This window comes from Trichosurus vulpecula, chromosome 1 (assembly GCF_011100635.1).
Source record: "Trichosurus vulpecula isolate mTriVul1 chromosome 1, mTriVul1.pri, whole genome shotgun sequence".
NCBI lineage: Eukaryota > Metazoa > Chordata > Mammalia > Diprotodontia > Phalangeridae > Trichosurus > Trichosurus vulpecula.
Genome location: NC_050573.1, coordinates 555707783 through 555732607, shown reverse-complemented (window position 1 = coordinate 555732607; position 24825 = coordinate 555707783). Strand labels below are relative to the sequence as shown.

Here is a 24825-nt window from a genome sequence, read left to right as displayed (position 1 = left end):
CAAGCAGGGTGCAGTCTATGCCTTCTTTGCTCCTATGATCTAACAGATGCTTATCAATCAAAGAACCTTTGGGAGGCTCTTAGGAAATGAGGCAGCATGTCGTGTAGTGGAAAAAACATGGGGCAGCGAGTCAGAGAGCCCTAGTTCTAATCCCAGTTTTGTTACTTGGCACCTCTGTTTATTCTGGAGCCGTGATTTCCTTGTGAGGAAAACTGCCTCTCCCAATGCGGATTGGTAACTGTTCTACAACTTGGAGTCTTAGTTGGCCGTCACTCAGAAGTAAAATGACTCGCCTAGAGTCCCACAGACAGTATGGATCAGTGACAGAGCCTACCCCAAGGTCTTCCTGACTCCTTAACCAGCTCTTTATCCCCTAGTTGTGCTCCTTTCACTACTACTTGTGTGACCTTAGACAGAATATTTCATCTCGCAGGGGCCTCTGTTTCCTCATCTGAAAAGGAACATGTGAGATGAGATGATCTCTACCACCTCTTAACATTCTATAATCCTAAGTGTTCTATGGTCATTGTTCTAATGCTGGACGTACTGGGAGAAGAGTAACTGTCTTATCTTTGCAGCCAGCATTTGTTCACAGTATGTGTTAAATAAGTGCATCATAGTTACTAATGGCAAATTTGCGATTATTGTCAAATTATTTTCTTGTGCTGCCAGCGTGATTGCTTTCACTCTGCTGGAGATTTGGGGGGTGTTATTGAGAACTGTTGTGGTGTGGTGGAAAGAGTGTTCAACTTGGAATCAGGATCTTGCCTGATTCAGATCTCGCTTCATACACTTAGGAATATGACTATTGGAAAGTCTCTTAACCTCTTCTGGTCTGTTTCCTCTTCTGTAAAATGGATTTTATAACACTTGTACTCCCTGCTTCACAAGTTTGTTGTGAGGAACTTTAAAGTGCTACATAAATAAACGTTTATTCATAGATTAAGAGAAAGACAAACATCATTTTATATTTCATAGGTTTGCATTTTTTAAAGTTCTTCCTGGAGAATATGAAATATTTGCATCTCATCCAACCTGGAAATTGAGAGAAGTAAGTATTTTAAACATGTAATTTAAATGAATGAACAAAAAATTTTTTTTGAGCTCTTACTATGTACCAGGTACATAGTATAGTACTAAATGCTGGGGAAATTAAAATAATAGAGAGATAGTCCATGACCTCAAAGAATTTGCATTTTAAAATGGGCGACGGTGGCCAGGGAAGTGTAAAGTCACAGAGATGGTGAGTGGAGCCAAAAGGCTTTTCCAGAACCAGTGGTGATGCTGATCTGATCGTTGTTCCCAGGATGTCATTCAGTCAAGGGTGGGGACGTGGGGTGACCTAAGGAGCTATCACCAGGCTCAGGGCAAGAGCTGGGGGTCTCTTGGGCCAATCGGAATTGAATCATGTCTGCAACAGTTCAAATTAACAAGCTTATTTAGGAATAAATTTAAGAGCATTTGATTAATGAAGTGAATTTCATTTTTTTGGGAAAGTCATCTGTAGATAGAAAAGCAAACTCTTATGGTATCTCTGTGGTAATAATTAGATGGGTGCTGTCTGTGCTGCTAAAACTTTTCTTTAGCCATGATGTGTGTTATCTGTTAAAGCTTATAAGCGAACATTCTTTTTCCTGCTGTGAAATGATTTCTGTTTTTAATTGGAGCTATTTAAACAAGCAAACACTTAAAACAGCATGCAGAATGTAATACAATTTAGTTGTATTTTTTTAAGGCAAAACTAAAAATTTAGAATAATTATTAAAAAAAAATTTTTTCTCTTCCCATAGCTACTTAAATTATTTATTTTTTTTCATGAGACAAAGTTTATTGAACATTTCAGAAATGAAAAAAAGAATGTAATGCATTTTTTCCTTTTAAATTTATTTATTTTTAGTTTACAACACTCAGTTCTACAAGTTTTTGAGTTCCACATTTTCTCTCCCTTCCTCTCCTCCCACTCCCCACCCAAGAGGACATGTAATCCGATATAGGTTCTATTTATCCTTCACATTAAACTTATTTGCACAATAGTCAAGTTGTAAAGAAGAATTATAATCAATGGAGTGAACCACGAGAAAGAAGAAACAAAACAAAACCCCACCCAAAAAAGAGAGAGGGAAAATAGTTTGCTTCAATCCGCATTCAGACTCTAAATCTTTCTCTGGATGTGGATTACTTTGTGCATCATTAGTCTTTTGGAGTTGTCTTAGGATATTGCATTGCTGAGAAGAGCCAAGTCTATCAGAGTTAGTCATCACAGATAATAATTGTGTACAGTGTTCTCCTGGTTCTGCTCCTCTCACTCAGCATCGGTTCATCTAAGTCTTTGTAGGTTATTATGAAGTCTGTCTGCGCCCCATTTCTTAGAGCACAGTAGTATTCCGTTACATTCATATACCACACTTGTTCAGCCATTCCCCAATTGATGGACATCCCCTCAATTTCCCATTCTTTGCCACCACAAAAAAGAGCTGCTATAAATATTTTTGTACATATGAGTCCTTTTCCCATTTTTATGATCTCTTGGGGGTACAGTCCTAGAAGTGGCATTGCTGGGTCAAAGGGTATGCACATTTTTATAGCCCTTTGGGTATAGTTTCAAATTGCTCTCCAGGGTGGCTGGATCAATTCACAACTCCACCAGCAATGTAACAATGTTCCAATTTTCCCACATCCTCCCCAGCATTTATCATTTTCCTGTTTTGTCAAGAGAGATGTGGTACCTAAGAGTTGTTTTGATTTACATTTCTCTAATCAATAGTGATTTAGAGTATTTTTTCATATGACTATAGGTATCTTTAATTTCTTCCTCTGAAAACTGCCTGTTCATATCCTTTGACCATTTATTATATGACTTATAGTCTTGTAAATTTGACTCAGTTCCCTGTATATTTTAGAAATGAGGCCTTTATCAGCGACACTGGTTATAAAGATTCTTTCCCAATTTTCTGTTTCCCTTATAATAGGATTTAAAACAAATATGAAATATTCTAGATCTTGCTTTTGTTCTGATGCTTGATAGCTTTCCTGCTTAGGAAACCCTTAGGCATGATTAAGCTCAGATTTGTGTCTATAAGTTTTGTGTATATGTAGGTTATCACATACATAGCCTTAATTTGATGCTTTATACTGTTTTGTGGTATTTTAATTTTTGAATGTAATTATCTTATTGAACGCTTAGTTTTAGACTTGAGTTCTTTGTTTTGCATTCAACATGTACAGTATGTTATAGAGAGGAATAAATATATCCAAGCACAGAATGATTTTTAACTGTGTCATATATGTTATGTTATAGTTGTGTACATTGAAAAAGGAAATATACCCATTAATTTTTCCTGTTCTTTTAGGCAAGCACTACTGTTCGAGTAACTAACTCCAATGCTTATGCTGCTGGTCCCCTAGTAGTTGCTGGTTATAATGTTTCTGGGTCTGTTCGAAGTGATGGGGAGCCCATGAAAGGTGTTAAATTTCTCCTCTTTTCCTCTTCGGTGGCCAGAGAGGTAAGGAAAAGTCAGATACTTAGAATAATAAAGAAGATAAGGGAAAATAGAGGCTAAGAAAATGGTGCTAATTTCAATTTGTAGGCTCCATTGATAACTGTAGCTGAGCTACTGTTTAAAGGGAAATCTAAGTAATATGTGTAGATGCATGTGTATAGATGACTGTTTTGCATTATCTTAAATTTTCCTGAAATCGTAATATTGAAAAATAATTATAATATTGTGCCATACTATAGTAATTCTGATGGAGACGGCAACTACATAATTTTTTTTTACAATGACTTTTAGTGAGTGTTGGGATATAGGAAAGTAATAATTTTTTCCCCCACAGGATATACTGGGTTGCAATAGTTCTCCGGTGGATGGGTTCCAGTCTCAGGATGAAAAACTGTTATTTTTGTGCAGCGTTATCTCAAAAGAAGACGGCTCCTTCTCCTTCTTTTCACTGCCGAGCGGGAGATACGCGGTGGTAAAGGACGATGAATTTCATTTCCCTGATGTCATAAAACGTGATCCGCTGCTTCAGTGTTAAAACAAGTGTTTCAGTTCCTGGTTTCACGTTCCATTCTCTTTTTCTTTGTAAATGGAAATGATGCTTTTTGTTAATGCCTGTTCATACTAAAAATGCCTATGTAACTCCGTGAAACTTGTTAGTTAGGATGGGATTCTGGCCACTGAGTAGCTACTGTATATACATATGTAGGCTACTGAGTAGCTAATATCTGTCTCTCTCCTTCTGTCTATATGTACACACACATACACATGTGTGTGCGTGTGTCTGCTTTTTACATCTGAAACATTTCTCATGGCAGCATTTGTTGCTGTGACATTTTGTTGGGAAGTCTTTCGGTTCTTTCATCATTTTCAGTTGATAGCTTGAATGTTTTTGGTGGCCATGGCCTTTTAGAAGTAAAATACTATGCTGAAGCTAAATTCAAAGCTTTGATCTTGTTTCAGGTTCCATTCTACAGAGGGGAGAGGATTACCTTTGATGTTGCCCCTTCTAGGTTAGACTTTACTGTTGAGCACGACAGCTTAAAAATTGAGGTAAGAGTCCCATATTAAACTCAAATATAAGGCCCACATTTATATTTCATGGCTCTTTGCAGAAATGCAAACATTCTAGAAAATAAAAATTTTGACTAGAGGGTTTTTGCGGAAAAAACAAAACCTTATTTGGGTGAGGTTTTTTTCAGGACCTCTTGTACCTTTCTTCATTATTAGAAGAATTAGTTACTGTAATGATAATAGCATCATACTGTGTGGGATACAAGATTGTGAAAGCTTCCCATGAATAAATCAGGCAAGGTAATACTCAAATAGTACAAATTTAGTTGGGATGTAGACCTCACTAGGCCTAAGTTTCGTTTTCCTGTAAATCATATGATTTCGGGGAAATCAGGTGGTCTCCCCTCTCCCCCTCCCCTAGCCTACTCCCATGCCGTCATCTTAACATTGAAATTTCCCTATAAGGTAATTCTGTAGTTTCTATGCTAGTATTGGGTAAACTTATTCTGGGATAGATTGTGAGGCCACCTGTCCCAGCAAATAGGGACAGGGGTCCAGCTTCTAGGGGTGGAATTTCTTAGAATTGTATCCCCTTGCTTGCCCTCTCCCTCTTGCCTCTCTGCACTATCATCTCCGCCCTGGTAGTGGGAGATGCCCAATTCTCGCGAGACTTCATCAAATAAAGCTTCTGTTTTGTTTCTACCTTTGAAAAACTGAGATACCTCTGTTTTTTTTTTTATTTTGAGCCTATGGTTTGTCCCACACAATATGTAACACCTTTTCAGTTGTCATGCACTCAAAATTAGAGGTGAATTCTCAGAGGTCCTGGGCTAAAGTGTTATCAACAAAGCTTAAGTGCGTTGTAGGGTTCTAAGGTTTTCTTGGAAGAACTTTTTTCTAAGAAAACTTGACAAAATCATTGATACGCAATTTTAGAAGAAGTCCATAGATCAATGATCCTTCTGCTTTGATTGCTTAAATGAATAGTGAATTCTCTGTCTCCTCTGCCTGTTCTAGCCTGTTTTCCATGTCATGGGCTTCTCGGTCACCGGCAGGGTTTTGAATGGCCCAGAGGGAGAGGGTGTTTCAGATGCTATTGTCATACTGAATAATCAAATCCAAGGTGAGTGATGAGTGTTGGGTTCTGACAGTTTCAATCAAATGAAGAAAACAGAACTTATAAATGAGAAGGAAAGTTATTTCTAACTTGTGATATGAAAACATGGAAAAGCTTACTTGACTGTCATTTTCTTGATTTGTGCAGTATACGTATGTATCGGCACAGGGTTGATTGGCTCAGTTTCTTTTTCCTTGTGTTGCAGTAAAAACAAAAGGTGATGGCTCTTTCCGCCTGGAGAACATAACCACAGGAACGTACACAATTCACGCTCAGAAGGAACACCTCTATTTTGATCCGATTACAGTCAAAATAGCACCAAATACTCCTCAGCTGGCTGACATCATAGCCACAGGGTAAGACTGTGATTCATTTTAGTGGGAAATACGAGGGCAAATAGTCTTATATTTGGAGAGTTCATAATAGAGAAATAGGAGATTCTGAAGGAGCTTTTTTCCATAAGTGATCTGCATTGAGTTTTGCTCTAGGTAGATGTGGAAGAATTCAGGATGACTTTCAGTTTTGAACGTTAACCTAGTAGTCTTTCTGAAAAAGCAGTCGTTTGTTGGATGCTTTAAAAAAAATTATTTTGCTGTGACATTGAATGTAAATTGGTGCTTCTAAAGTTGGCAAACCATTTTGTAATCTCTGTAAGTAGCTGTCAAGGATAGGATTCTGGTCAATGTTTATTTATTTAACCTTTGTGTTCTTCTGAAGGTTATACTGTTAATTGAGAAACATAAGATGTTTTTGAGTGATTAGGTCAAGGTTATTGCACTTCATTCTGCTTTGTCATCAGACAGCTTCATAGTTGCACTATCCCATAATTGGACTTCAGTACCACAGTACAAAGGATCTGTGATTTTGTTAGCATGGGGAACTCATCAACAGAGACTGTAACTTGTCCGGGGCCACGAGGCTGATAATACATGCCAGGAGCAGGATTTGAGCTCAGGTTGCCCAGCACTTTATTGATGGTGCTGTCTCTTGGACATAAATAATAATTGAAAAGCAGTGGCCCATAAGTTTAAAGAACTCTTAAAAACAAAAACACAAAAAGGTTGCCCACTTGTAGACTATATGGTGCAAACCTATTCATACCGTAAGGATGTATTTTTCAGAAAAGAGTTGCCTATCAGCTTATCCTGTTTTCTTCTATTTTGCTGTATTAGTTGTTGTTTTGATTGTTAAATTTCCATTTTTGCCGCTCTTTAACTTCGGCTCTGATCGCCTGCACTGTTAACTTTTTTGAACTCCAGGCATTTCCAGTTTCTTTAGTGAAAAGTGGCAGTTTAAAAAACTTCTTGCTTCCCCTCTCTGGATTTGCCCAATTCCAGGCTGCTTTATCCTAATGACAGAATATCATAGAACCATCTCTTCTTATTTTCTTTTGCCTCTGACTGCTGTTTATATCTTTTAGCATGTTACGTTTTGCAGTGCTGTGTTTTGTCTCCACATGACATGCCTGCCCAAAATTCACTTGGAAGATTTTGGGAGATTTGTAAAATTACTAAAAATCAAAGTGGAATTTTCTGGAATTCTTCACCAGTGAGTGAGAAAATTAGTGCTCACTAATTTGTTTTCTTTTTTTTGGCCAAATGTGGGGGTGGTGGTTCTGGATCTGTGATTTCACCGAAAAAACTCCCTCCACCAAGGCAGGTCAGCAACTACTTTTCAGCGTATAGTTGTGCCTTCTCAGGGCACCTGAGGCAGCTTCCTAAGGGATTTAAGGCCTTCACGACCTCTCTCCTTTCCACCTTTCCAGTCTTATACATTTCTCCCCTCAGTGTACTCTGTGATTCAGCTGCGTTGGCCTGTATGCCTATAATACTCTTTCCTCCTCTTCCCCTCTCAGTTTTCCTGGCTTGCTTCCTTTAGGATTTAGCTCCTATTCTACCTTCTGCAGGAAGCTCCCCTCTTACCTCCCCCTCACTGCCCCTCCTTCTGCCCTAGTCCAGTATCTTCTCTGAGATTACTCTCCAGTTACATTTCTACCTTACAGGTACCTAGTTATTTGCATGTCAGGGACCACGTTTTTACCTTTTTTTGTATCCCAGCACTTAGCCCAGTGCCTGGTGCATCAGAAACACTTAATGAATGTTTGTTAACTGGCCCTTTGACTTTGAGGCTGTTCTTTCCTGATTGGCTTCCTGCCTCTGTGATCATTCCTCTTTAGTGTCCTTTACTAGTTCTTCCTTCTCTTAAACAAGGACCTTTTCTCTTCCTTTTATATACTGCCTCTCTTGGCATTCTCATCTACTCTCATTACTTCATATATCATCTCTATGGAGCTCACTTGCAGATTCGTCTCTAGTCCCATACTCTTCTTAGAGAGCTGCAGTCCTTTATTCCCAATATTGATCGGACATATCCTTCTGGGTGTTCTTCTGGTGTTTATACTTGACATTGAATGAACCATCTCACGTCTCCTCTCTTTTTGGCTTCTTTGTTTCCGTTGATGGTAATATTATTCTCACAGTTACCCAGGGTTCAGTCCCTCATTATCTCCCTAATTCACTCTAGTTTTATTCTCCCCCCTCTTCCCCCTTAAATTGGTGACAGCTCCCGATGTCCTTCTTCTCAATTCTTTTCACTGCTGCCAAGGTAATCTTCTACGGTACAAGGCTGACCACATCATTTTCCTTAAAAACAAAACTCCAGTGGCTCACCATTGATAAAATACAGATTGCTTTGTTTTTTGTCACTCAAGGGTGTTCATAATCTACTTCCATCTACCTTTCCTCTTCTGCCAGACTTGGTCGGGAAATTTAGTTGTTTCAGTTGTAAAGTGAAGGGAGTGGACTAGATGTTTCCTTATTGCTCAGATGTGTTCCCTTCTTGTCCAGAATCTCTAATCCTGTGAGACCTCACTTTGATTCCTGGTTTTATCACTAACTGGCTATTCTTTGTCTCCCTTAGTTTCAATTTGTTCACTTTCAGAATAGAGTAAGTAATAGCCGTTTGTTATAAGTGTGAGTTCATTGCCGTGTCTATTTGCTAAGGAGTCATTCTTGCAAGTAAAATAAATATTAATAAGTTATGCATATTTATATACGGATTCTGTGAGTGGTGTTCCAAGAAAACAAATTTTGTAAACAGACTAAGTTCTTAAATTTGCAATTTCAACTTTCATTCTGTGTAGTGCTGTTAACTTTGCTTGGAGATCTGAATGCTGCGTTATTTAAGTATTACTCAGTTACATTCCCTTGTGTTTTCCAGTGTTTTAATATTTCCTATAGGCTACGGTTCTTTGTATGTATAGCACTATTAAATTTACTACTTATTCATCCTTAAATAATTTTTTAGCTATGCATAATAATGAGTATAGAGTATAAAGCATGTTGGAAGTATTTTAAGAAAATAAATTCAGTCTGTCTGCTCTTTTCAAGAGATGTTTTAAATCATTATTATGATATATCGGTTTATAATAGTAAGCTATGTATCATATCTTTTCTTATAGAAAACCTCTGAAACTTAGTATAACCTTATCACAGAAAGATGATTTACCGTTTATTTTATGGTTATTATTATTTAAAAACACAAAATACTATGCAAAATACAGAATAACTTATGATTTGGGGAATTCCTGAGTATCTTCATTTCTCATTCCCAAATCATGAAGATTACCATGTTGGGGATTTTCAAACATTAGTGATATTTATGCTGTCTAGATCGAAAGGTAGTTGTGATATTGAAATGAGATTTTCTATTGAAATTGTTTTCTAAACCTCGTTATTATTTCACACCTCCTATGTAGCTTGGACTTTTAGCCATTGCCCAACATTGTCATGACCTCTCTGCCTGCATTGAGAATCTCAAGAGACAAAATGTTTAGGACCAGTAGGATAATTACTTCTCCATATCTCCCCTTTACCATGCCATATTCATATCAGGCTTCATCTAGAATGTTGTGGTAATACTGAATGCAACTGAGAAGTTAGGCAACATCTATAAAAAGGCAAATGGGGTGTGTCGGGGGCGACCCTGACCGCCGCCTCTACTTACCCTGCCCTCGGGTCTTCGGACGTCTCCGGCTCCTCTTGGGGGAAAGGAGAGGAGAAACACCAGGCAGAACACCGGAGGAGTAGGCAAACGGCTTTATTGCATGGCTTGATAGAAGTCCCCCCCCCCACCCTCTCTGGGGCGCGCCTTATATATCCTATCGGGGTGTTCCGGGTTGGCTCCTTCCCAGTTCCTCCCCGAGGGTGGAGCTCCTCCAGTAAGAGCCGCCCCGGTGCTGAGGTGGCGAAAGCCACACAGGCATTGCCGCGTCAGCAGGTCCAGACTCCCTGGCGTCTCACTACCCTCTCGGGGGGCCTGGGTCCAGAGCGCCCCTAACAGGGGTGGGAGGACAGCCTCAAGATTATGACTCATGAGATCTGGTTAAAAGAAATGGGGATATTTAGTCTGGAGAAGAAAAGACATGGAGATTATCAGTGTCTTTAAATATTTCAAGTGGGTCTGGACTTGCACCAAAGGGCAGAACCGGAACAATGGGTGAAAGTGGAAAAGACAGATTTAGGCCTGAAGAGAAACTTCCTTACGATTAGATCTATCGTCTTCCCTCGAGCTTTCCTCAGTTCCACCTAGCTGCGAGAGAGAGAGGGGTGGTATGTATAGTTTAGTCACTTGGGGCATAGTTGCGGATTGCTTTCCAGCACCAATTCAGAGTTCTACCTGCAGTGCTTCATTGTTCCTCTCCTATGTGCTTTGCACCTTTTAACTTGTAATATAGTTACTTTTATGTAGGTTATCTCCTTAACTGTAAATTTCTTGAGTTAGGGATGGTGTTGTTTATCGTTGTTTGTTTAATTCAGTGTTTATTAAGGTATTGCTTGGTACTGGGGCTTCAAATGTCAAACTTAAACAATCTCTCCAGGGACCTTGGGGTACACTATGTACAGAAACGTAGATATATGGGGTAGTTTGAGGGGGGAAAGAAAACTAACCATTGGTGGCTTTGGGATTTCTTCATGCAGGCTTCCTCTGGTCTTTGTATTCCTAGTGTCTTACATTTTGCTAGTAATAAGCATATGGGGAAGGGACTTATGCTTGTGAGGTCTTGGCTGGCTTTTTTTGCATTTATGGGGTAAAAGGAGTCACTTCTTATAGTGACTTAAGGTTTGCTTGGCCTCCAGGTAGAATTAGGCACTGTCCTGGGGCCCCAGAGGGGAGGGAGCATCCGCTTTCCCAGTCTAGTAAAGTCTTGTGGGTTTTTATAGGATTCTTTTCTGGATCAAACAGGACCAGGCACTGGGGGAAGGGCCTCAGAGCTCAGACCTGGGTACTGGTGCTGATTCATGCTAGTGGGGGGTTGGAATCTGACTTTAGGCCATTCCTGTTGTTGTTACTCTGAGAGGGTGACTTGGCTTTCCTGGGGTTTCATCATTTAAGGAATTTGGAGGCCACTGAATTCCAGATAGTGCTTCTGCTCTAGAAATGCCAGAGTAGCCCAGCTGCTACTGGATACTCACTTGTGTTAAGACAGCAGTTTCCTGATGACAGCTCCCTTTATTCTGACACAGCTTTTTCCCCCCCGCACAAAACCCCTATTAACTTCTTTGGTCCCATCTTCCCTACAGGTTTCCCTGGTGAAGCTTTCTCCCCTCAGGAAACCTTACTGGCCCCAGTTTTTCTGATGAAGAAGCTCTCTGGCCTGGGGCCAGTAAAAAGTCTCACCCGTATGGGCACTGCATCTCTCAGACTTGGGTGCTCAAGACTTTGCATGTCGCTATGTCCTGGTGATGGACTGGCCAGATATGTTTCCTGATGGGAGATGAGAGAGTCTGTGTCCAGAGGAGCTAAGTGTCAGTGTATCCTTGCTGTCTTAGGGCAAAGTAAACTTCCTTCTTTATTAGCTGTTTAGTGATTCACAAATATCTCATTTTGTCCCAACATCAACTGAACTAAGAGGGTCCTGGCTTTGGAGCTGCTCCTGCAATACCAACGTTGCTCAGTTTTTCCTTTGTTACCTTGTAAATAAGCCATAATATGTAGTTTTTCTGGGCATATTTGTCTCTCTTTGGATGCTTGTGTATGTTATTGATTATTAATGATAATATATGTATAGGAGTGTATAAAACTTTCAGCTCATATGTAAGTGTCAGCTATACAGTATTTTATTTGCCACTGTATGGTAAATGTTTCTCTTCATCTCCTCTCCACCTCCAAACCCCAGATGCTGAACGTAGCTGGTTGTCGTACCTTCAGTCTGACATACTCATGCATCTGGGCACACATAGGTTGGCATTAATTGAGAGTCTGCTACATGCAGAATCCTTTGCTAGGTGGTCTGGGAATTGCCAAGCTGAATAAGACACGATACTTTTCTTTGAGGAGTTCACCAGCTTAGCTGTAAGAGAGACAAAAGAAAAGTCCTTTGGGACTTTGGAGGGTGACAAGACAACTGCTGACATGGTGTTTGGGTTGGCCTTAAAGGGTGAGCATGAGTTCAGTAGACAGAGATAATGGTGGAAGAGTGTTCTAGTAGGAGGGAAAAGAACGAAAAAGGGTATAGTGGTTGAAAAGTCCATGACCTATTTGGGGAAAGACAAGTGTCTGAAATTGGCTGGAATATAGGGTATATGAAAGAGTGTAAGGAGATAAGATCAGAAAGGTAGGTTGTATCCAGATTGTGGAGGGCCTTGAATGCCATACGAAGAAGTTTTAGTTTTATTGAGTAGATAGTAAGGTAGGAAAAGTGTTTTAGTAGGACAGTGATATCAAATTAGAATTTCCTTATGCCTTCAAAGATATTGTATTGAGTTATACTGCAGATGGACTCTTGTCTTTTCTTCCCCAACATGGATAGATATAATGTCTCTATGGTCTTAGAGAGCTATAGTATCGAAGCATAATTGACGAACAAGTGACTGTTTGCTTCTTGGTCCCCAGAAAGCAGGTTTTGTTTGATTTCATCGCTATTTGTCCTGTAATATCAAGAGGATCTGCTGCTTGCTGTTACCACTACTTTGAATTAATTGCTGACTCTCATGAGCTCTACCATCCTAATCCCTCCTTTTCACTTCTGTCTTTTCTCCTGCTCATTGCTTCCTCTTCCTTCATAACTTTAAAAAAAGTCTAACCTTTTATAGAAATCTTTCTAATTAGAGTATTTCTTTCCTTCCACAAGAAGAATTGGCCAGTCACAGATTGTGGGACCTTTGACACTTCTTGGCTATATGTGTTGGAGGATACATATGGGCTGCTGCTTCTCTATCAGATTTTTTTTTTTGGGTAGAAATGAATGGAGTTAGAATTAATTACTGTGTTTTTTCTCTGAAGTCTAGGGTCCAGATAGACAAATTTTGACTATTCCTTTGTCCAAAGTTGGTGCTGATATACATGTTTAGGATAAACCCCCAAGTTTTAAGTTAAAGTTTGTGAAAAAGCCCTTGATTTCCTTTGGACAAATATGCTACGTTTTGCCACTTAGGTTGCTATCATTTCTTTTGAAGTTTTGATTTATTGATAGAATTACTAATACTGAATCTCCCTTTAAATTAAATCCAAGTGTTACATCATGCTTTTAAAGCTGAGGGTTTCCTCAGAAAGGGATGGATTTTGTGATTTGATGTGATTTCCCCACCCCCACCTCCTTTAAATTTGCATATTGGAATGAATGGCTTTTTTTTTTTTTGCAGGTTCAGTGTCTGTGGTTACATATCTATAACTCGCTTTCCTGATACAGTCAAGCAGATCAATAAATACAAAGTTGTCATGACATCTCAGGGCAGGGAAAAATCTTTGTTCACAGCAGAGACTGACTCACGTGGAGAATTCTGTTTTAAAGCAAAATCAGGGAACTATAAAGTCCAGGTAAGATGAGAGAATTTTAGTCTTACTTAAACAGAGGAAACTCCTAGTTTTTATTAAGGACCAGTTAAGACTAAATTCAGGATAAGATCCTAGTTTTAGGAGGCCCTCTTATAAACTTTGTGATGCCTTTACCTTTCAGCTTCTCAAAGGTGACTTCCTACATTTTTATTTCTAGTACAGTTAGAGGTTCGTCATGATTTAATGTAAATTCTGGTATTTCCTTAAATGCTTTCAGAATTGACAACCAGTCCACAAAGTATTATGTTTTTGACCCTCTATATTGTGGATTTCCAGCTGTTGTTATCAGGCCATTTCTCTCAAAGCTGGAACCATTGACAATCTGTAGGAGAGCATGATGAGAAATAGACATTGATTCTTTAAAGAAGAGTAGTTTTATCATGTGATCTTTTTCATGAGTTAAAAATAGCTAAACATTGCTGCTAAACAAAAAGAAAAGGACTCTAGGAATAGAAACCTTCCAAGTAGGATTCAGCCATAGGATGTTAAAATTCCCTGGTTCGCATTTCGTGTTAGTGACCTATGGCTAGTGACCATTTTGAGGGTAGAGACATGAAATTGAATGTTTTTCAGGTCAGTACGATGAGTTGTGATAGTGAGCATGCTTCTGTCATTTAAGTTAGTACTCATTTAGGATCATGGATGAATATAGGTTGTTGGTGAACATGGTTGTGAGTGTCAGATCAGATTTCTTGAATATGTGTCGTTTTAAATCTATATTGTGCTGGGCACAAGCAAACGTACTTTGTGACAGACTAAATTACAATTTTGTAATGTTGTTCTCTGTATTTATGTAGGTGGTTGTTCCTGAGGCAGAAACCAGAGCAGGCCTTTCTTTGAAGCCCAAAATGTTTCCTGTTGTTGTTGCCAGCAGGCCAGTGATGGATGTGACCTTTTCGCAGTTTTTGGCCTCAGTTTCAGGGAAAGTCTCTTGTTTGGGTAAGTTGTGAATTGAGAGCACAAACAGGTGATTATGAAAGAGCAAAAAGGGTGTGCTAGTGAAATTCTCTTTATGTGGGGAAGTAGTGTACTGGTCAGCCAAATATAATAATGATGTTCTTGACAGCACCTTAATTAGTACAAGACAACGGGGCCTTTGCCCCTGGATGCTGAAATTTAAAGGTCACTGTTAGGATATATTCTATTGTCTTAGGAACGACTTGGCTCAGCCAAGCTTAGTTAGCAAGTTAGTTAAAATAAGAAGATACCAGATGGCAAGCGTTTCCTCTTTCAGGCTGCCATTACCTAAGTAGAGAATCTACCTTGTGCTCCCCACTCCTGAATTTATCTTAGTGCATTTTGAGGGTGACTTATGAAACTTTGCTCAAGGCTCAGATTGTGAAACTGGCTATGAAAAATACTGGTTGTGTCTGTGGTTCCTAGAGAGGATTTTGTGATGTCCTATTTTTCTTAATACATACTGCATAAAGGCTAACAGTAAGCCATTTAGAATGATTCTCCGGGGGATTTGTCCTCATCACCTTTGGCTTCCAGGGCGTGTTGGGGCTATTGGCTCTGTCTTAGTTCTTCAGAGAAGCTGTCTAATTTATGACAGAGCATGGGTTGTGGTTTCCTTTGGGATCTCGTTGTCTCACTTTCGTAATCCTTCACCAAAGTGGCATTTACTAGTATTATGGTTCTAGTGACTTGCTTGCTCGTTGAACAGAATGTGCTAAAGAACTTTTTTATATTCTCCCTATAAGCAGGGATGAAGCAAGAATGCCTCTCGCTCTATTATTTGAGATATATACACACACACACACACATATATTTTAAAAGAATTTATTTATTTATTTTTAGTTTACAACATTCAGTTCTATAAGCTTTTGAGTTCCACATTTTCTCGTCCTCTCCGCCACCAAGACAGCATGCAATCTGATATCGGCTCTACATGTACCTTCACATTACACATATTTTCGCATTAGTCATGTTGCAAAGAAGAATTAGAACCAATGTAATGAACTAAGAAAGAAGAAACAAAACAAAAAAAGAGAGCTAATAGTATGCTCCAATCTGCATTCAGACTCTGTAATTCTTTCTCTGGATGTGGATAGCATTTTCCATCAAGACAGCTCCATTTTAGAGTCTTAGAACCTTGCATTGCTGAGAAGAGCTAAGTCTATCAAAGTTAGTCATCACACAATGTGGCTGTAACTGTGTACAATGTTCTCCTGGTTCTGCTCCCCTCACCGAAGACACTCTTACACCAATTTCTTTTGAAGAATGAAATTGTTGTAAGTAATAGAGTAGAAATTTGAGGAGAGAAATAAATACTTTGGGTTTTTGAGGCTTTAGCCTTTTGGGGCTTTCTGCTATACTTGACTTCCTTTTTTTTCCTTTTTGGTAGATACCTGTGGTGACTTGCTGGTGACTTTACAGTCCATAAGCCGTCAGGGAGAGAAGCGTAGTCTGCAATTATCTGGAAAGGTTAACTCCATGACTTTTACTTTTGATAATGTGCTTCCCGGCAGATACAAAAGTAAGATGCATTTGAACTTTGTTAGGGTTAGCTAATATACCTTATATTTCCTGCCAATCTTATTCTTTTAAAAGTTGTGTTTGGTCTTTGAAAATATAATACTCAAAATCCAGTTTGAGCTTAATACCTTTACTTAATTCTTTCTTGTCCTTTTATGCTGCATATATAATACATTATTAAGCATTAGAGAAAATGTTGTCATGGCATGAACTGGTTGCCATCCTTATATGGGATAATATGTTCTTTACCTTTTGATAAATCTGGATTTCATGCTATTCCATTTCCCAATGAGAGAAGCAGTGGTAAAATAGTTTCATTGTCGCATATACATTATGGTTTTATCTTACATTTTGTTAATGAAATGGCATTGGCTGCTTGTATTTTTACTTTTTCAGAATACCGTGTTGCTTCTTAGTGTAGTAAGTGACAGTGTCCTGAAGAAGTACAGGGCATATTTTCCATTTTTATTAACCTCTCAGATCTGTGATTTTGTTGATTCGTTCTCCAGAGATGCAGACCACATCTCTTTCATGTATTTGTTAGTGACCTTCTAGGTGACAAATCAGAATAGATTTATCAACATTAAGTCTAAAGAAATTCTTGTGCTAACTGCCCAAGTTTCATGGGTTGCCAAGGCTAAAATAACCCATCGTCTGGTAGCTGGTTGCTCTGGATTTACCTAGTCTGGTTCTTGTACAATATTCTACTGCCAGGCACATACTTTTAAAACTTTTTGACTCGGTAGGAGCTTCTAGTGTTTGACCCCCATTGGCATAGCTTTTGTGCTTGGGCCGTCTGTTCAGGTGGGGGCATGATGTTATAACTAGGCCTTGTACCGGTTCTGAGATGATCTGATTTTTTTAGAAGCCGGTACTATTTCCATACCATAATGAGGCATCTAAGTAGGATTTTAGTACAACAATTTAATTGGAGTTCATGGAAATACTTTCCTACAGCCTGATTTTTTTTTAACTAGGCCAAGTCTTGATTTATTTCTTGCTAATTATAAGGACAAAAGATCATCATCTTGGTTTTTTTTTTTTTTTTGCATTTTCTAAGAGTTACAAATTCTTGGGAAGAAAGATACTTCATTAATGTTACATATGCTCTTGGCTGCTATGCTTTTTCCCCCCCAGTAAGTATTATGCATGAGGACTGGTGCTGGAAGAATAAAAGTCTCGAGGTGGAAGTTACAGAAGAGGATGCATCAGGGATTGAATTTAGGCAGACTGGCTACATGCTAAGATGTTCGCTTTCTCATGCGATTACGCTGGTACGTATGGGACATTCTCATTTCGAGTGGAAAGATCGGTAGGCTACTGTGGCTCAGTGTTTTGTTATATTGTGTCCCAGTTTTGTTGTCACGTTACTTACCTCTCATAGGTATTTTGAGAAATGATAATAAGGAAGCAGCTTAAGTTCCTTCGGGGCAAGATACCAATGTTAATTTCATATGCGATTACTTGTCTGGAGTTACCTTCTTAGTATTGGGAGGCAGAATGTTTTTGGAGGTGACTAGATGAGCAGCTTTTTAAAAGCCAGTGAAGGGGCAGCGAGGTGCCGCAGCGGGTAGAGAGAGCACTGGAGTTGGGAGGACCTCAGACACTTAACTAGCTGTGTGACCCTCAGCAAATCAGTTGCCCCAATTGACTAAAAAAAAAAGCAGGTTAATACTTGCACTCCTTTTAAACTCTGAAACACTTTATTTGTTCTTAAAAGGTTGAAAAGACTCATTCTATCTCCTTACAGACACATTCAAGTCATTAATGAGCAATGTTAGCAGCTGTGGCAAATTTAATTCTGTGTTCATGGTTCCTTTTGTGTAGAGCAAAGGAAAGTTTAAAAGGACCACAGTGGAGTTTTTTCCTCTGATGATCTACTTTCTGGACTAATGGACATTGGCAGATCTGACCCCAACTAGGGAGAATAACGGCATTCCAGTTAGGAAGCTCGGATTGGCCCAGATTCATTAACTTTGACTTTTTTTTTTTTTTGACACCAGTAGGAGTCAGGTACCTGAGATGTAAAAAAAGTAAATAACTGGTTCTACCACGCATTGCAGAAGTTGAGATTGGAAGCCAGCATTCTTAATTTTTGTATGTTTTATTTCTCAAATTAGCAACGCACTCAAAAATAGTCGTAATTGTAGGAGTTAATAATGGTAATTATTATCTGGTCAGTAGAGAATGATGCAGATACACAAGAAAAGAGATTATATTTTTGTGGGAGTCTCTGCAAGGTTGGGTTTGGCTCGTATGTTCTTCAGTGATAAATAGATGTGTTATAAACGTATCAGTAGGTCTTGAACATGAAGGGTCTCCTTTCTATGTAAACATCGCCAATCGCCTTACTGGCCCTCTATTTCCTGGTAAATCATTGTGTTGTCTTTGGTCCTTTAGGAATTCTATCAGGATGGAAATGGACCTGAGAATGTGGGAATTTATAACCTGTCCAAAGGAGTGAACCGATTCTGTCTGTCAAAGCCTGGTAAGTTTAGAAGGACTCATATTGCTACTAATTAGAATGATAGAGAGTGGTTGTAAAGGCAGCTTTCTTTCTTGTCTTTATTTGCATTTTAACTGTCAATTTTCAGTGACATTGAATTTGTCTGTTTTCTTCACGGAAGCAGCAATTGCTTGAATGGTTTAAATTAGATAGTTTGCATTGGACCCTTTTACTCACATAAAAATAGTACTGCATGTTTAAATGAACAGAATCTTTATACATCAATTCTTCTAAAGGTTAACTATTCTGCTAATTGACTGACTGGTCAGTGTGATAAGAATAGTAATTTTGGTTAATCTTATTTAGGTTCAGGAATTAGTAACCAAGAAATTGGTTCTTGATGGTACAGGCAAGAAGGAATTGCCAGATGGTTTCATCCTCCTAAAATTGGTTTTTAATTCTACTGCTGAGTCAGGAATTATACTCTACTGCTGAGTTATCTAAGATAGAAAACCTCTGCAAAAGATTACACAGTACAAATTTGTCTTTGGAAGTTGAGAAAAGGATTTTTACAAGTTGAAATTTGTTTCAAGCGTTTTGCAATAGAAACCAACTTTTTGGTCCTTCTGTTGCCTGTGTAGGCTATACTAGGCTAAATTAAGTTATAGAAAATAAAAAGTGTATTATTGAACTATTACAATGATCTGTCATTAGGAATACTAGTTAGATCGTGGGGAAGATGCTTAGTTGGCATTTCTGATTCTATTACCAAATCTGTAGTATGTTGCAAGTTAGAGATGCTAACTCTTGATTTAATATGTCGACTCAGAAATAGACTATTATTTCTGAAAATAAATTTTTCTTTGTTTTCAAAGGTGTATATAAAGTGACCCCACGATCTTGTCATCGGTTTGAGCATGGTTATTATACTTATGACACGTAAGCTTAACTTTCTTATAAAATATTTCATAGTTTGCAGGCATATTTTTTTTAAATGCAATTTATTTATTTAACATATTTGGTTTTCAGCATTGATTTTCACAACAGTTTGAATTACAAATTTTCTCCCCATTTCTACCCTCCCCCCCCCACTCCAAGATGGCTTATATTCTGGTTGCCCTGTTCCCCAGTCAGCCCTCCCCTCTCATCCCCTTTTCCCTTCCTTTCTTGTAGGGCAAGATAAATTTCTACGCCCCATTGCCTGTGTATCTTATTTTTTAGTTGCATACAAAAACTTTTTTTGTTTTTGAACATCTGATTTTAAAACTTTGAGTTCCAAATTCCCTTCCCTCTTCCCTTCCCACCCACCCTCCCTAAGAAGTTGAGCAATTCAACCTAGGCCACACATGTATTATTATGTATAACCCTTCCACAATACTCATGTTGTGAAAGGCTAACTACATTTTGCTCCTTCCCAACCCATCCCGCTTTATTGAATTTTCTCCCTTGACCCTGTCCCCTTTCCAAAGTGTTTGTTTTGATTACCTCCACCCCCATCTGCCCTCCACTCCATCATCCCCCCGCCTTTTATTTTTTTTTTTATCTTCCTCCCTCTTCTTTCCTGTGGGGTAAGATACCCAACTGAGTATGTATGGTATTCCCTTCTCAGGCCAAATCTGATGAGAGCAAGGTTCACTCATTCCCCCCTCACCTGCCCTCTCCCCTCCTCCCATAGAACTGCTTCCTCTTGCCACCTTTATGTGAGATAATCCACCCCATTCTATCTCTCCCTATCTCCCTCTCTCAGTATGTTACTCTCTCATCCCTTAATTTCATTTTATTTCTTTTAGCTATCTTCCCTTCATCCTCAACTCACCCTGTGTCTGCTCTCTCTCTTTTACATATATATATATATAAACACATATATATATATACACACATACATACACATACATACATATACACATAGATACATACATACACATTCACTTATATATATACATAAACATATATATATATATACACACATATATATATACACACACACACACACACACACATATATATATATATGCATATTCCCTTCAACTACCCTAATACTGAGGTCTCATGAATCATACTCATCATCTTTCCATGTAGGAATGTAAACAAAACAGTTCAACTTTAGTAAGTCCCTTGCAATTTCCGTTTCTTGATTACCTTTTCATGCTTCTCTTGATTCTTGTGTTTGAAAGTCAAATTTTCTATTCAGTTCTGGTCTTTTCACTGAGAAAGCTTGAAAGTCCTCTATTTTATTGAAACTCCATATTTTGCCTTGGAACATGATACTCAGTTTTGCTGGGTAGGTGATTCTAGGTTTTAATCCTAGCTCCATTGACCTCCGGAATATCGCATTCCAAGCCCTTCGATCTCTTAATGTAGAAGCTGCCAGATCTTGGGTTATTCTGATTGGGTTTCCACAATAGTCAAATTGTTTCTTTCTGGCTGCTTGCAGTATTTTCTCCTTGATCTGGGAGCTCTGGAATTTGGCAACAATATTCCTAGGAGATTTCTTTTTGGGATCTATTTGAGGAGGCGATCGATGGATTCTTTCAATTTCTATTTTGCCCTGTGGCTCTAGAATATCAGGGCAGTTCTCCTTGATAATTTCCTGAAAGATGGTATCTAGGCTCTTTTTTTGATCATGGCTTTCAGGTAGTCCAATAATTTTTAAATTATCTCTCCTGGATCTATTTTCCAGGTCAGTGGTTTTTCCAAGGAGATATTTCACATTGTCTTCCATTTTTTCATTCCTCTGGTTCTTTTTTATAATATCCTGATTTCTCATAAAGTCACTAGCTTCCACTTGCTCCAATCTAATTTTTAAGGTAGTATTTTCTTCAGTGATCCATTGGACCTCCTTTTCCATTTGGCTAATTCTGCCTTTCAAGGCATTCTTCTCCTCATTGGCTTTTTGGAGCTCTTTTGCCATTTGAGTTAGTCTATTTTTTAAGGTGTTGTTTTCTTCAGTGTATTTTTCAGTATGTTTTTGGGTCTCCTTTAGCAAGTCATTGACTTGTTTTTCATGGTTTTCTCTCATCCTTCTTATTTCTCTTCCCAATTTTTCCTCTACTTCTCTAACTTGCTTTTCCAAATCCTTTTTGAGTTCTTCTATGGCCTGGGGCTAGTTCATGTTTTTCTTGGAGGCTTTTGTTGTAGGCTCTATGACTTTGTTGTCTTCTTTAGGCTGTATGTTTTGGTCTTCTTTGTCACCAAAGAAAGAATCCAAAGTCTGAGACTGAATCTGGGCGCGTTTTCGCTGCCTGGCCATATTCCCAACCAACTAACTTGACCCTTGAGTTTTTCAGTGGGGTATGACTGCTTGTAGACTAACGAGTTCTATGTTCTACGTTTGGGGGGGAGGTGCCAGCTCTGTCAGAGCCGCACTCCTCCTTCCCCAAGGACCCCCAGTCCAGACTGGGCTTAGATCTTCAGCAGGCTGTTGCACTCCTGCTCTGATCCCCCACTTAATTCCTCCCACCAGGTGGGCCTGGAGCCGGAAGTAACAACAGCTGTAGCTGCCCCACCTTCGCTGCCCCCGGGGTTGGAAGCCGAACCGTGAACTCCTTCCACTCCCGCAGCTTTTCCCACTAACCTTCTCTGCAGTCTTTGGTGTTTGTGGGTCGAGGGGTCTGGTAACTGCCGCAGCTCACATATTCAGGGCGCTAGGGCCCCCTCCGCCCGGCTTCTGGTCTGGATCGTCCACGCCGCTCAGGCTGGGCTCTGCTCCACTCCGTTCCCAGCTCCCAGCTCCGTGTGGAATAGAGCTCACCCAGAGACCATCCGGGCTGTCCTGGGCTGGAGCCCTGCTTCCCTCTGCTGTTCTGTGGGTTCTGCCGTTCTAGAATTGGTTCAGAGCCATTTTTATAGGTTTTTGGAGGGACTCCAGGCATATTTTTTAAAAGAGAAAATCATATACTATAATCTGCAATCTGAATCTATTAGCTCTTTATCTGGAGGCAGATGGCACGCTTCATCCTGAGTCCTTGGGAACTGTGGTGGATCATTGTATTGGTCACAGTTGTTAAATCTTCCAAAGCTGGTTTTTGTTCACTGGTATTTCAGTTGCGTCTGACTCCTTGTGACCCCATTGGGGTTTTCTTGGCAAAGATACTGGAGTGGTTTGTCGTTTCCTTCTCCAGATGAGGAAACTGAGGCAAACAGGAGATTTGCCCAGAGTCATAGAGCTAGTAAATGTCTGAGGCCAGATTTGAACTCATGAAGGTGAATCTTCCTGACTCCAGGCCCAGTACTCTATTGAGTGCATCAGTTATTGTATGACTTGTTTTCCTGGTTCTTTCTTCACTCTGCATCAGTTCATAAACTCTTTCAGGTTTTTCTGAAACCATTCCTTCCCATTATCATTTCTTACCGCATAATAGTATTTTATCCCATTCACATAGTATAGCTTGTTCAGCCATTCCCCAGTTGATAGATATCTCCCCAGTTTCCAATTCTTTGCCACCACAAAAAGGGCTGCTATAAATATTTCTGTATGTATAAGTCCTTTATTATTATTTTTTTTTTGCGTATAGACCTAGTAGCAATATTGCTAACTTACAGGCTATGCATAGTTTAATTGCTTTTGGGAATAATTAGAAATTGTTTCCTAGAAGAGTTAGGCAGTGTATTAATGTACCTGGTTTCCCACAGCCCCGCCTGCATTATTGTTTTCCTTTTTTGTCAGCTTTATCAATCTGTTGGGTATGAGGTGGTGCCTCACAGATGTTTAAATTTGCACTCCTCCATTATTAGCGATTTAGAGCACTTTTTCATTATGGCTGTTGATAGCTCAAATTTCTTTCTCTGAAGATTACCTATTCATTTTCCTTTAACCATTTATCAACTGAGGAATTGTTCTTTGTCTTGTAAAATCTCTGCAAATGTTTAGAAATGAGATCTTTATCAGAGAAATGTGCAAGCATATCTTAAGAAGATAATGAACTGTGGTTCTCTGTTTCCATTGGGAATAGAAGGAATTGTTTTATTTTCAGTAGGAAGAATTTAAATCATATATCACAATTTTTCTGACAAAGGTTGTGAGACAGTCTATATTACTGAGAAAATATCTGATGAATCTTCTGTCTTGGAGTTTAAGAAAAGGGTAGAAAAGCCCACAGGGTATGACTTAAATGCAGGCTTTTTTTGATACTGTTCGGTTGATGTCTACAAAACTCATTGGACAAGATTTATTCAACTCTTTCTTTTATATACTTTCAGGTTGTTTCTGTGTTTTGGGGGCTGTTTTGACATTGAAAGAATTTTTATTTAGAATGCTTTTTATTTTTGCATTAGTATTTCATTTAATAACTATTTCAAAACAAAATAGGCCAACAAGATAAGAAAGGACAGCTAAGAAGGATTACCAGAAGTGGGTTAGTCCTTTGGGAGATACTAGGTGTTGCCATTTGGTTCAACTTTTCTTTCTGATTTACAGGTCTTCACCCAGTATCCTGACACTGACAGCCATTAGGCACCATGTTCTTGGAACTATCACCACTGACAAACTGTTGGATGTTACTGTGACCATTAAGTAAGGCTAATGTGGATTGAGTGGTTGGGGGCGGGGAAGCTGAGGAGTCTCATATTTATAGAATTTGGAAGTGAAAGGGAGCTTTAGAGATAATCCCATAACATCATCATTTTATAAATGACAAAAGTAATGCCTAGAGAACTTAAATGGCTCGCTGCCCCAAGTTACAAGTATCTGGTAGCTTGTTAGAACCCAGCTTTCAACCTCCCGTATCCATTGTTCTACTACCCCACTTCTCTTAAATGGCATCGACATTTTTTCATCTTTTATGACAAGTCATTTGTGTCTTACATTTCTGCTTGAACTCTACTTGCGCACAAAAATTACACAGTGTTTTCATTCATTTTAGTTCAGGTTCTAGGCAGACTATCCTCTTAATTTTCCTTCCTTTAAACCTTTTCTTTTAAAGCTTGTGAAAGGGAGATGAAGCCTCCGGGCTAAGGAAAGTTTATGAAAACAAAACTAGTTTTACATCTACCTTTCTGTGTTGTTCAAAAGGGACTGCTGATTTATCTACTGTTCAAGTGTTGCTATGCAGTCAGTGGTGTACATCTGATCCCTTAATTTTCTAGAGAATCTTAAGGCAATGAATCTTTGTCAAATGAAATTTAAATATCATTATTTTTGTCTTCCTTGGAAGCCTATTTTTGGCTAATACTTTATGCTTTCTTCTCAGTAGCAGCAGCTTTTTTCACTCATTTTCACTCCTTTACAATAACATTGGTATGTCCTCTGAGTTTTTTTGTAGTATGAGTTACATTCCAGAAGAGAAAGGTCAAAGTCCTACTAGGATGGAAGCAATATACCAAAGATCATGGTATAATTAAAAATGGATAGATTCAGTTAATATTAACTATAGTCTAGGCATAATAAATCACCAGTATATTTAGCATTTTTTCTATTTAAAAATATAATAGAATTTCAG

General features: G+C 38.9%; 1 protein-coding gene across 1 annotated transcript in view; it reads left to right on the top strand.

Moving 5' to 3' along the window:
- NOMO2 (NODAL modulator 2) overlaps nucleotides 1-24825 on the top strand; it is a 51451-nt gene that overhangs the window by 9791 nt on the left and 16835 nt on the right. Inside the window, exons 6-18 of the mRNA XM_036741761.1 lie at nucleotides 979-1051; nucleotides 3351-3503; nucleotides 3835-3972; nucleotides 4461-4550; nucleotides 5529-5634; nucleotides 5834-5984; nucleotides 13272-13446; nucleotides 14262-14403; nucleotides 15812-15943; nucleotides 17080-17216; nucleotides 18343-18430; nucleotides 19264-19327; nucleotides 23805-23900. Coding sequence (XP_036597656.1) covers nucleotides 979-1051; nucleotides 3351-3503; nucleotides 3835-3972; nucleotides 4461-4550; nucleotides 5529-5634; nucleotides 5834-5984; nucleotides 13272-13446; nucleotides 14262-14403; nucleotides 15812-15943; nucleotides 17080-17216; nucleotides 18343-18430; nucleotides 19264-19327; nucleotides 23805-23900 — 1545 coding nt within the window. The remainder of the gene's footprint in view (nucleotides 1-978; nucleotides 1052-3350; nucleotides 3504-3834; nucleotides 3973-4460; nucleotides 4551-5528; nucleotides 5635-5833; nucleotides 5985-13271; nucleotides 13447-14261; nucleotides 14404-15811; nucleotides 15944-17079; nucleotides 17217-18342; nucleotides 18431-19263; nucleotides 19328-23804; nucleotides 23901-24825) is intronic.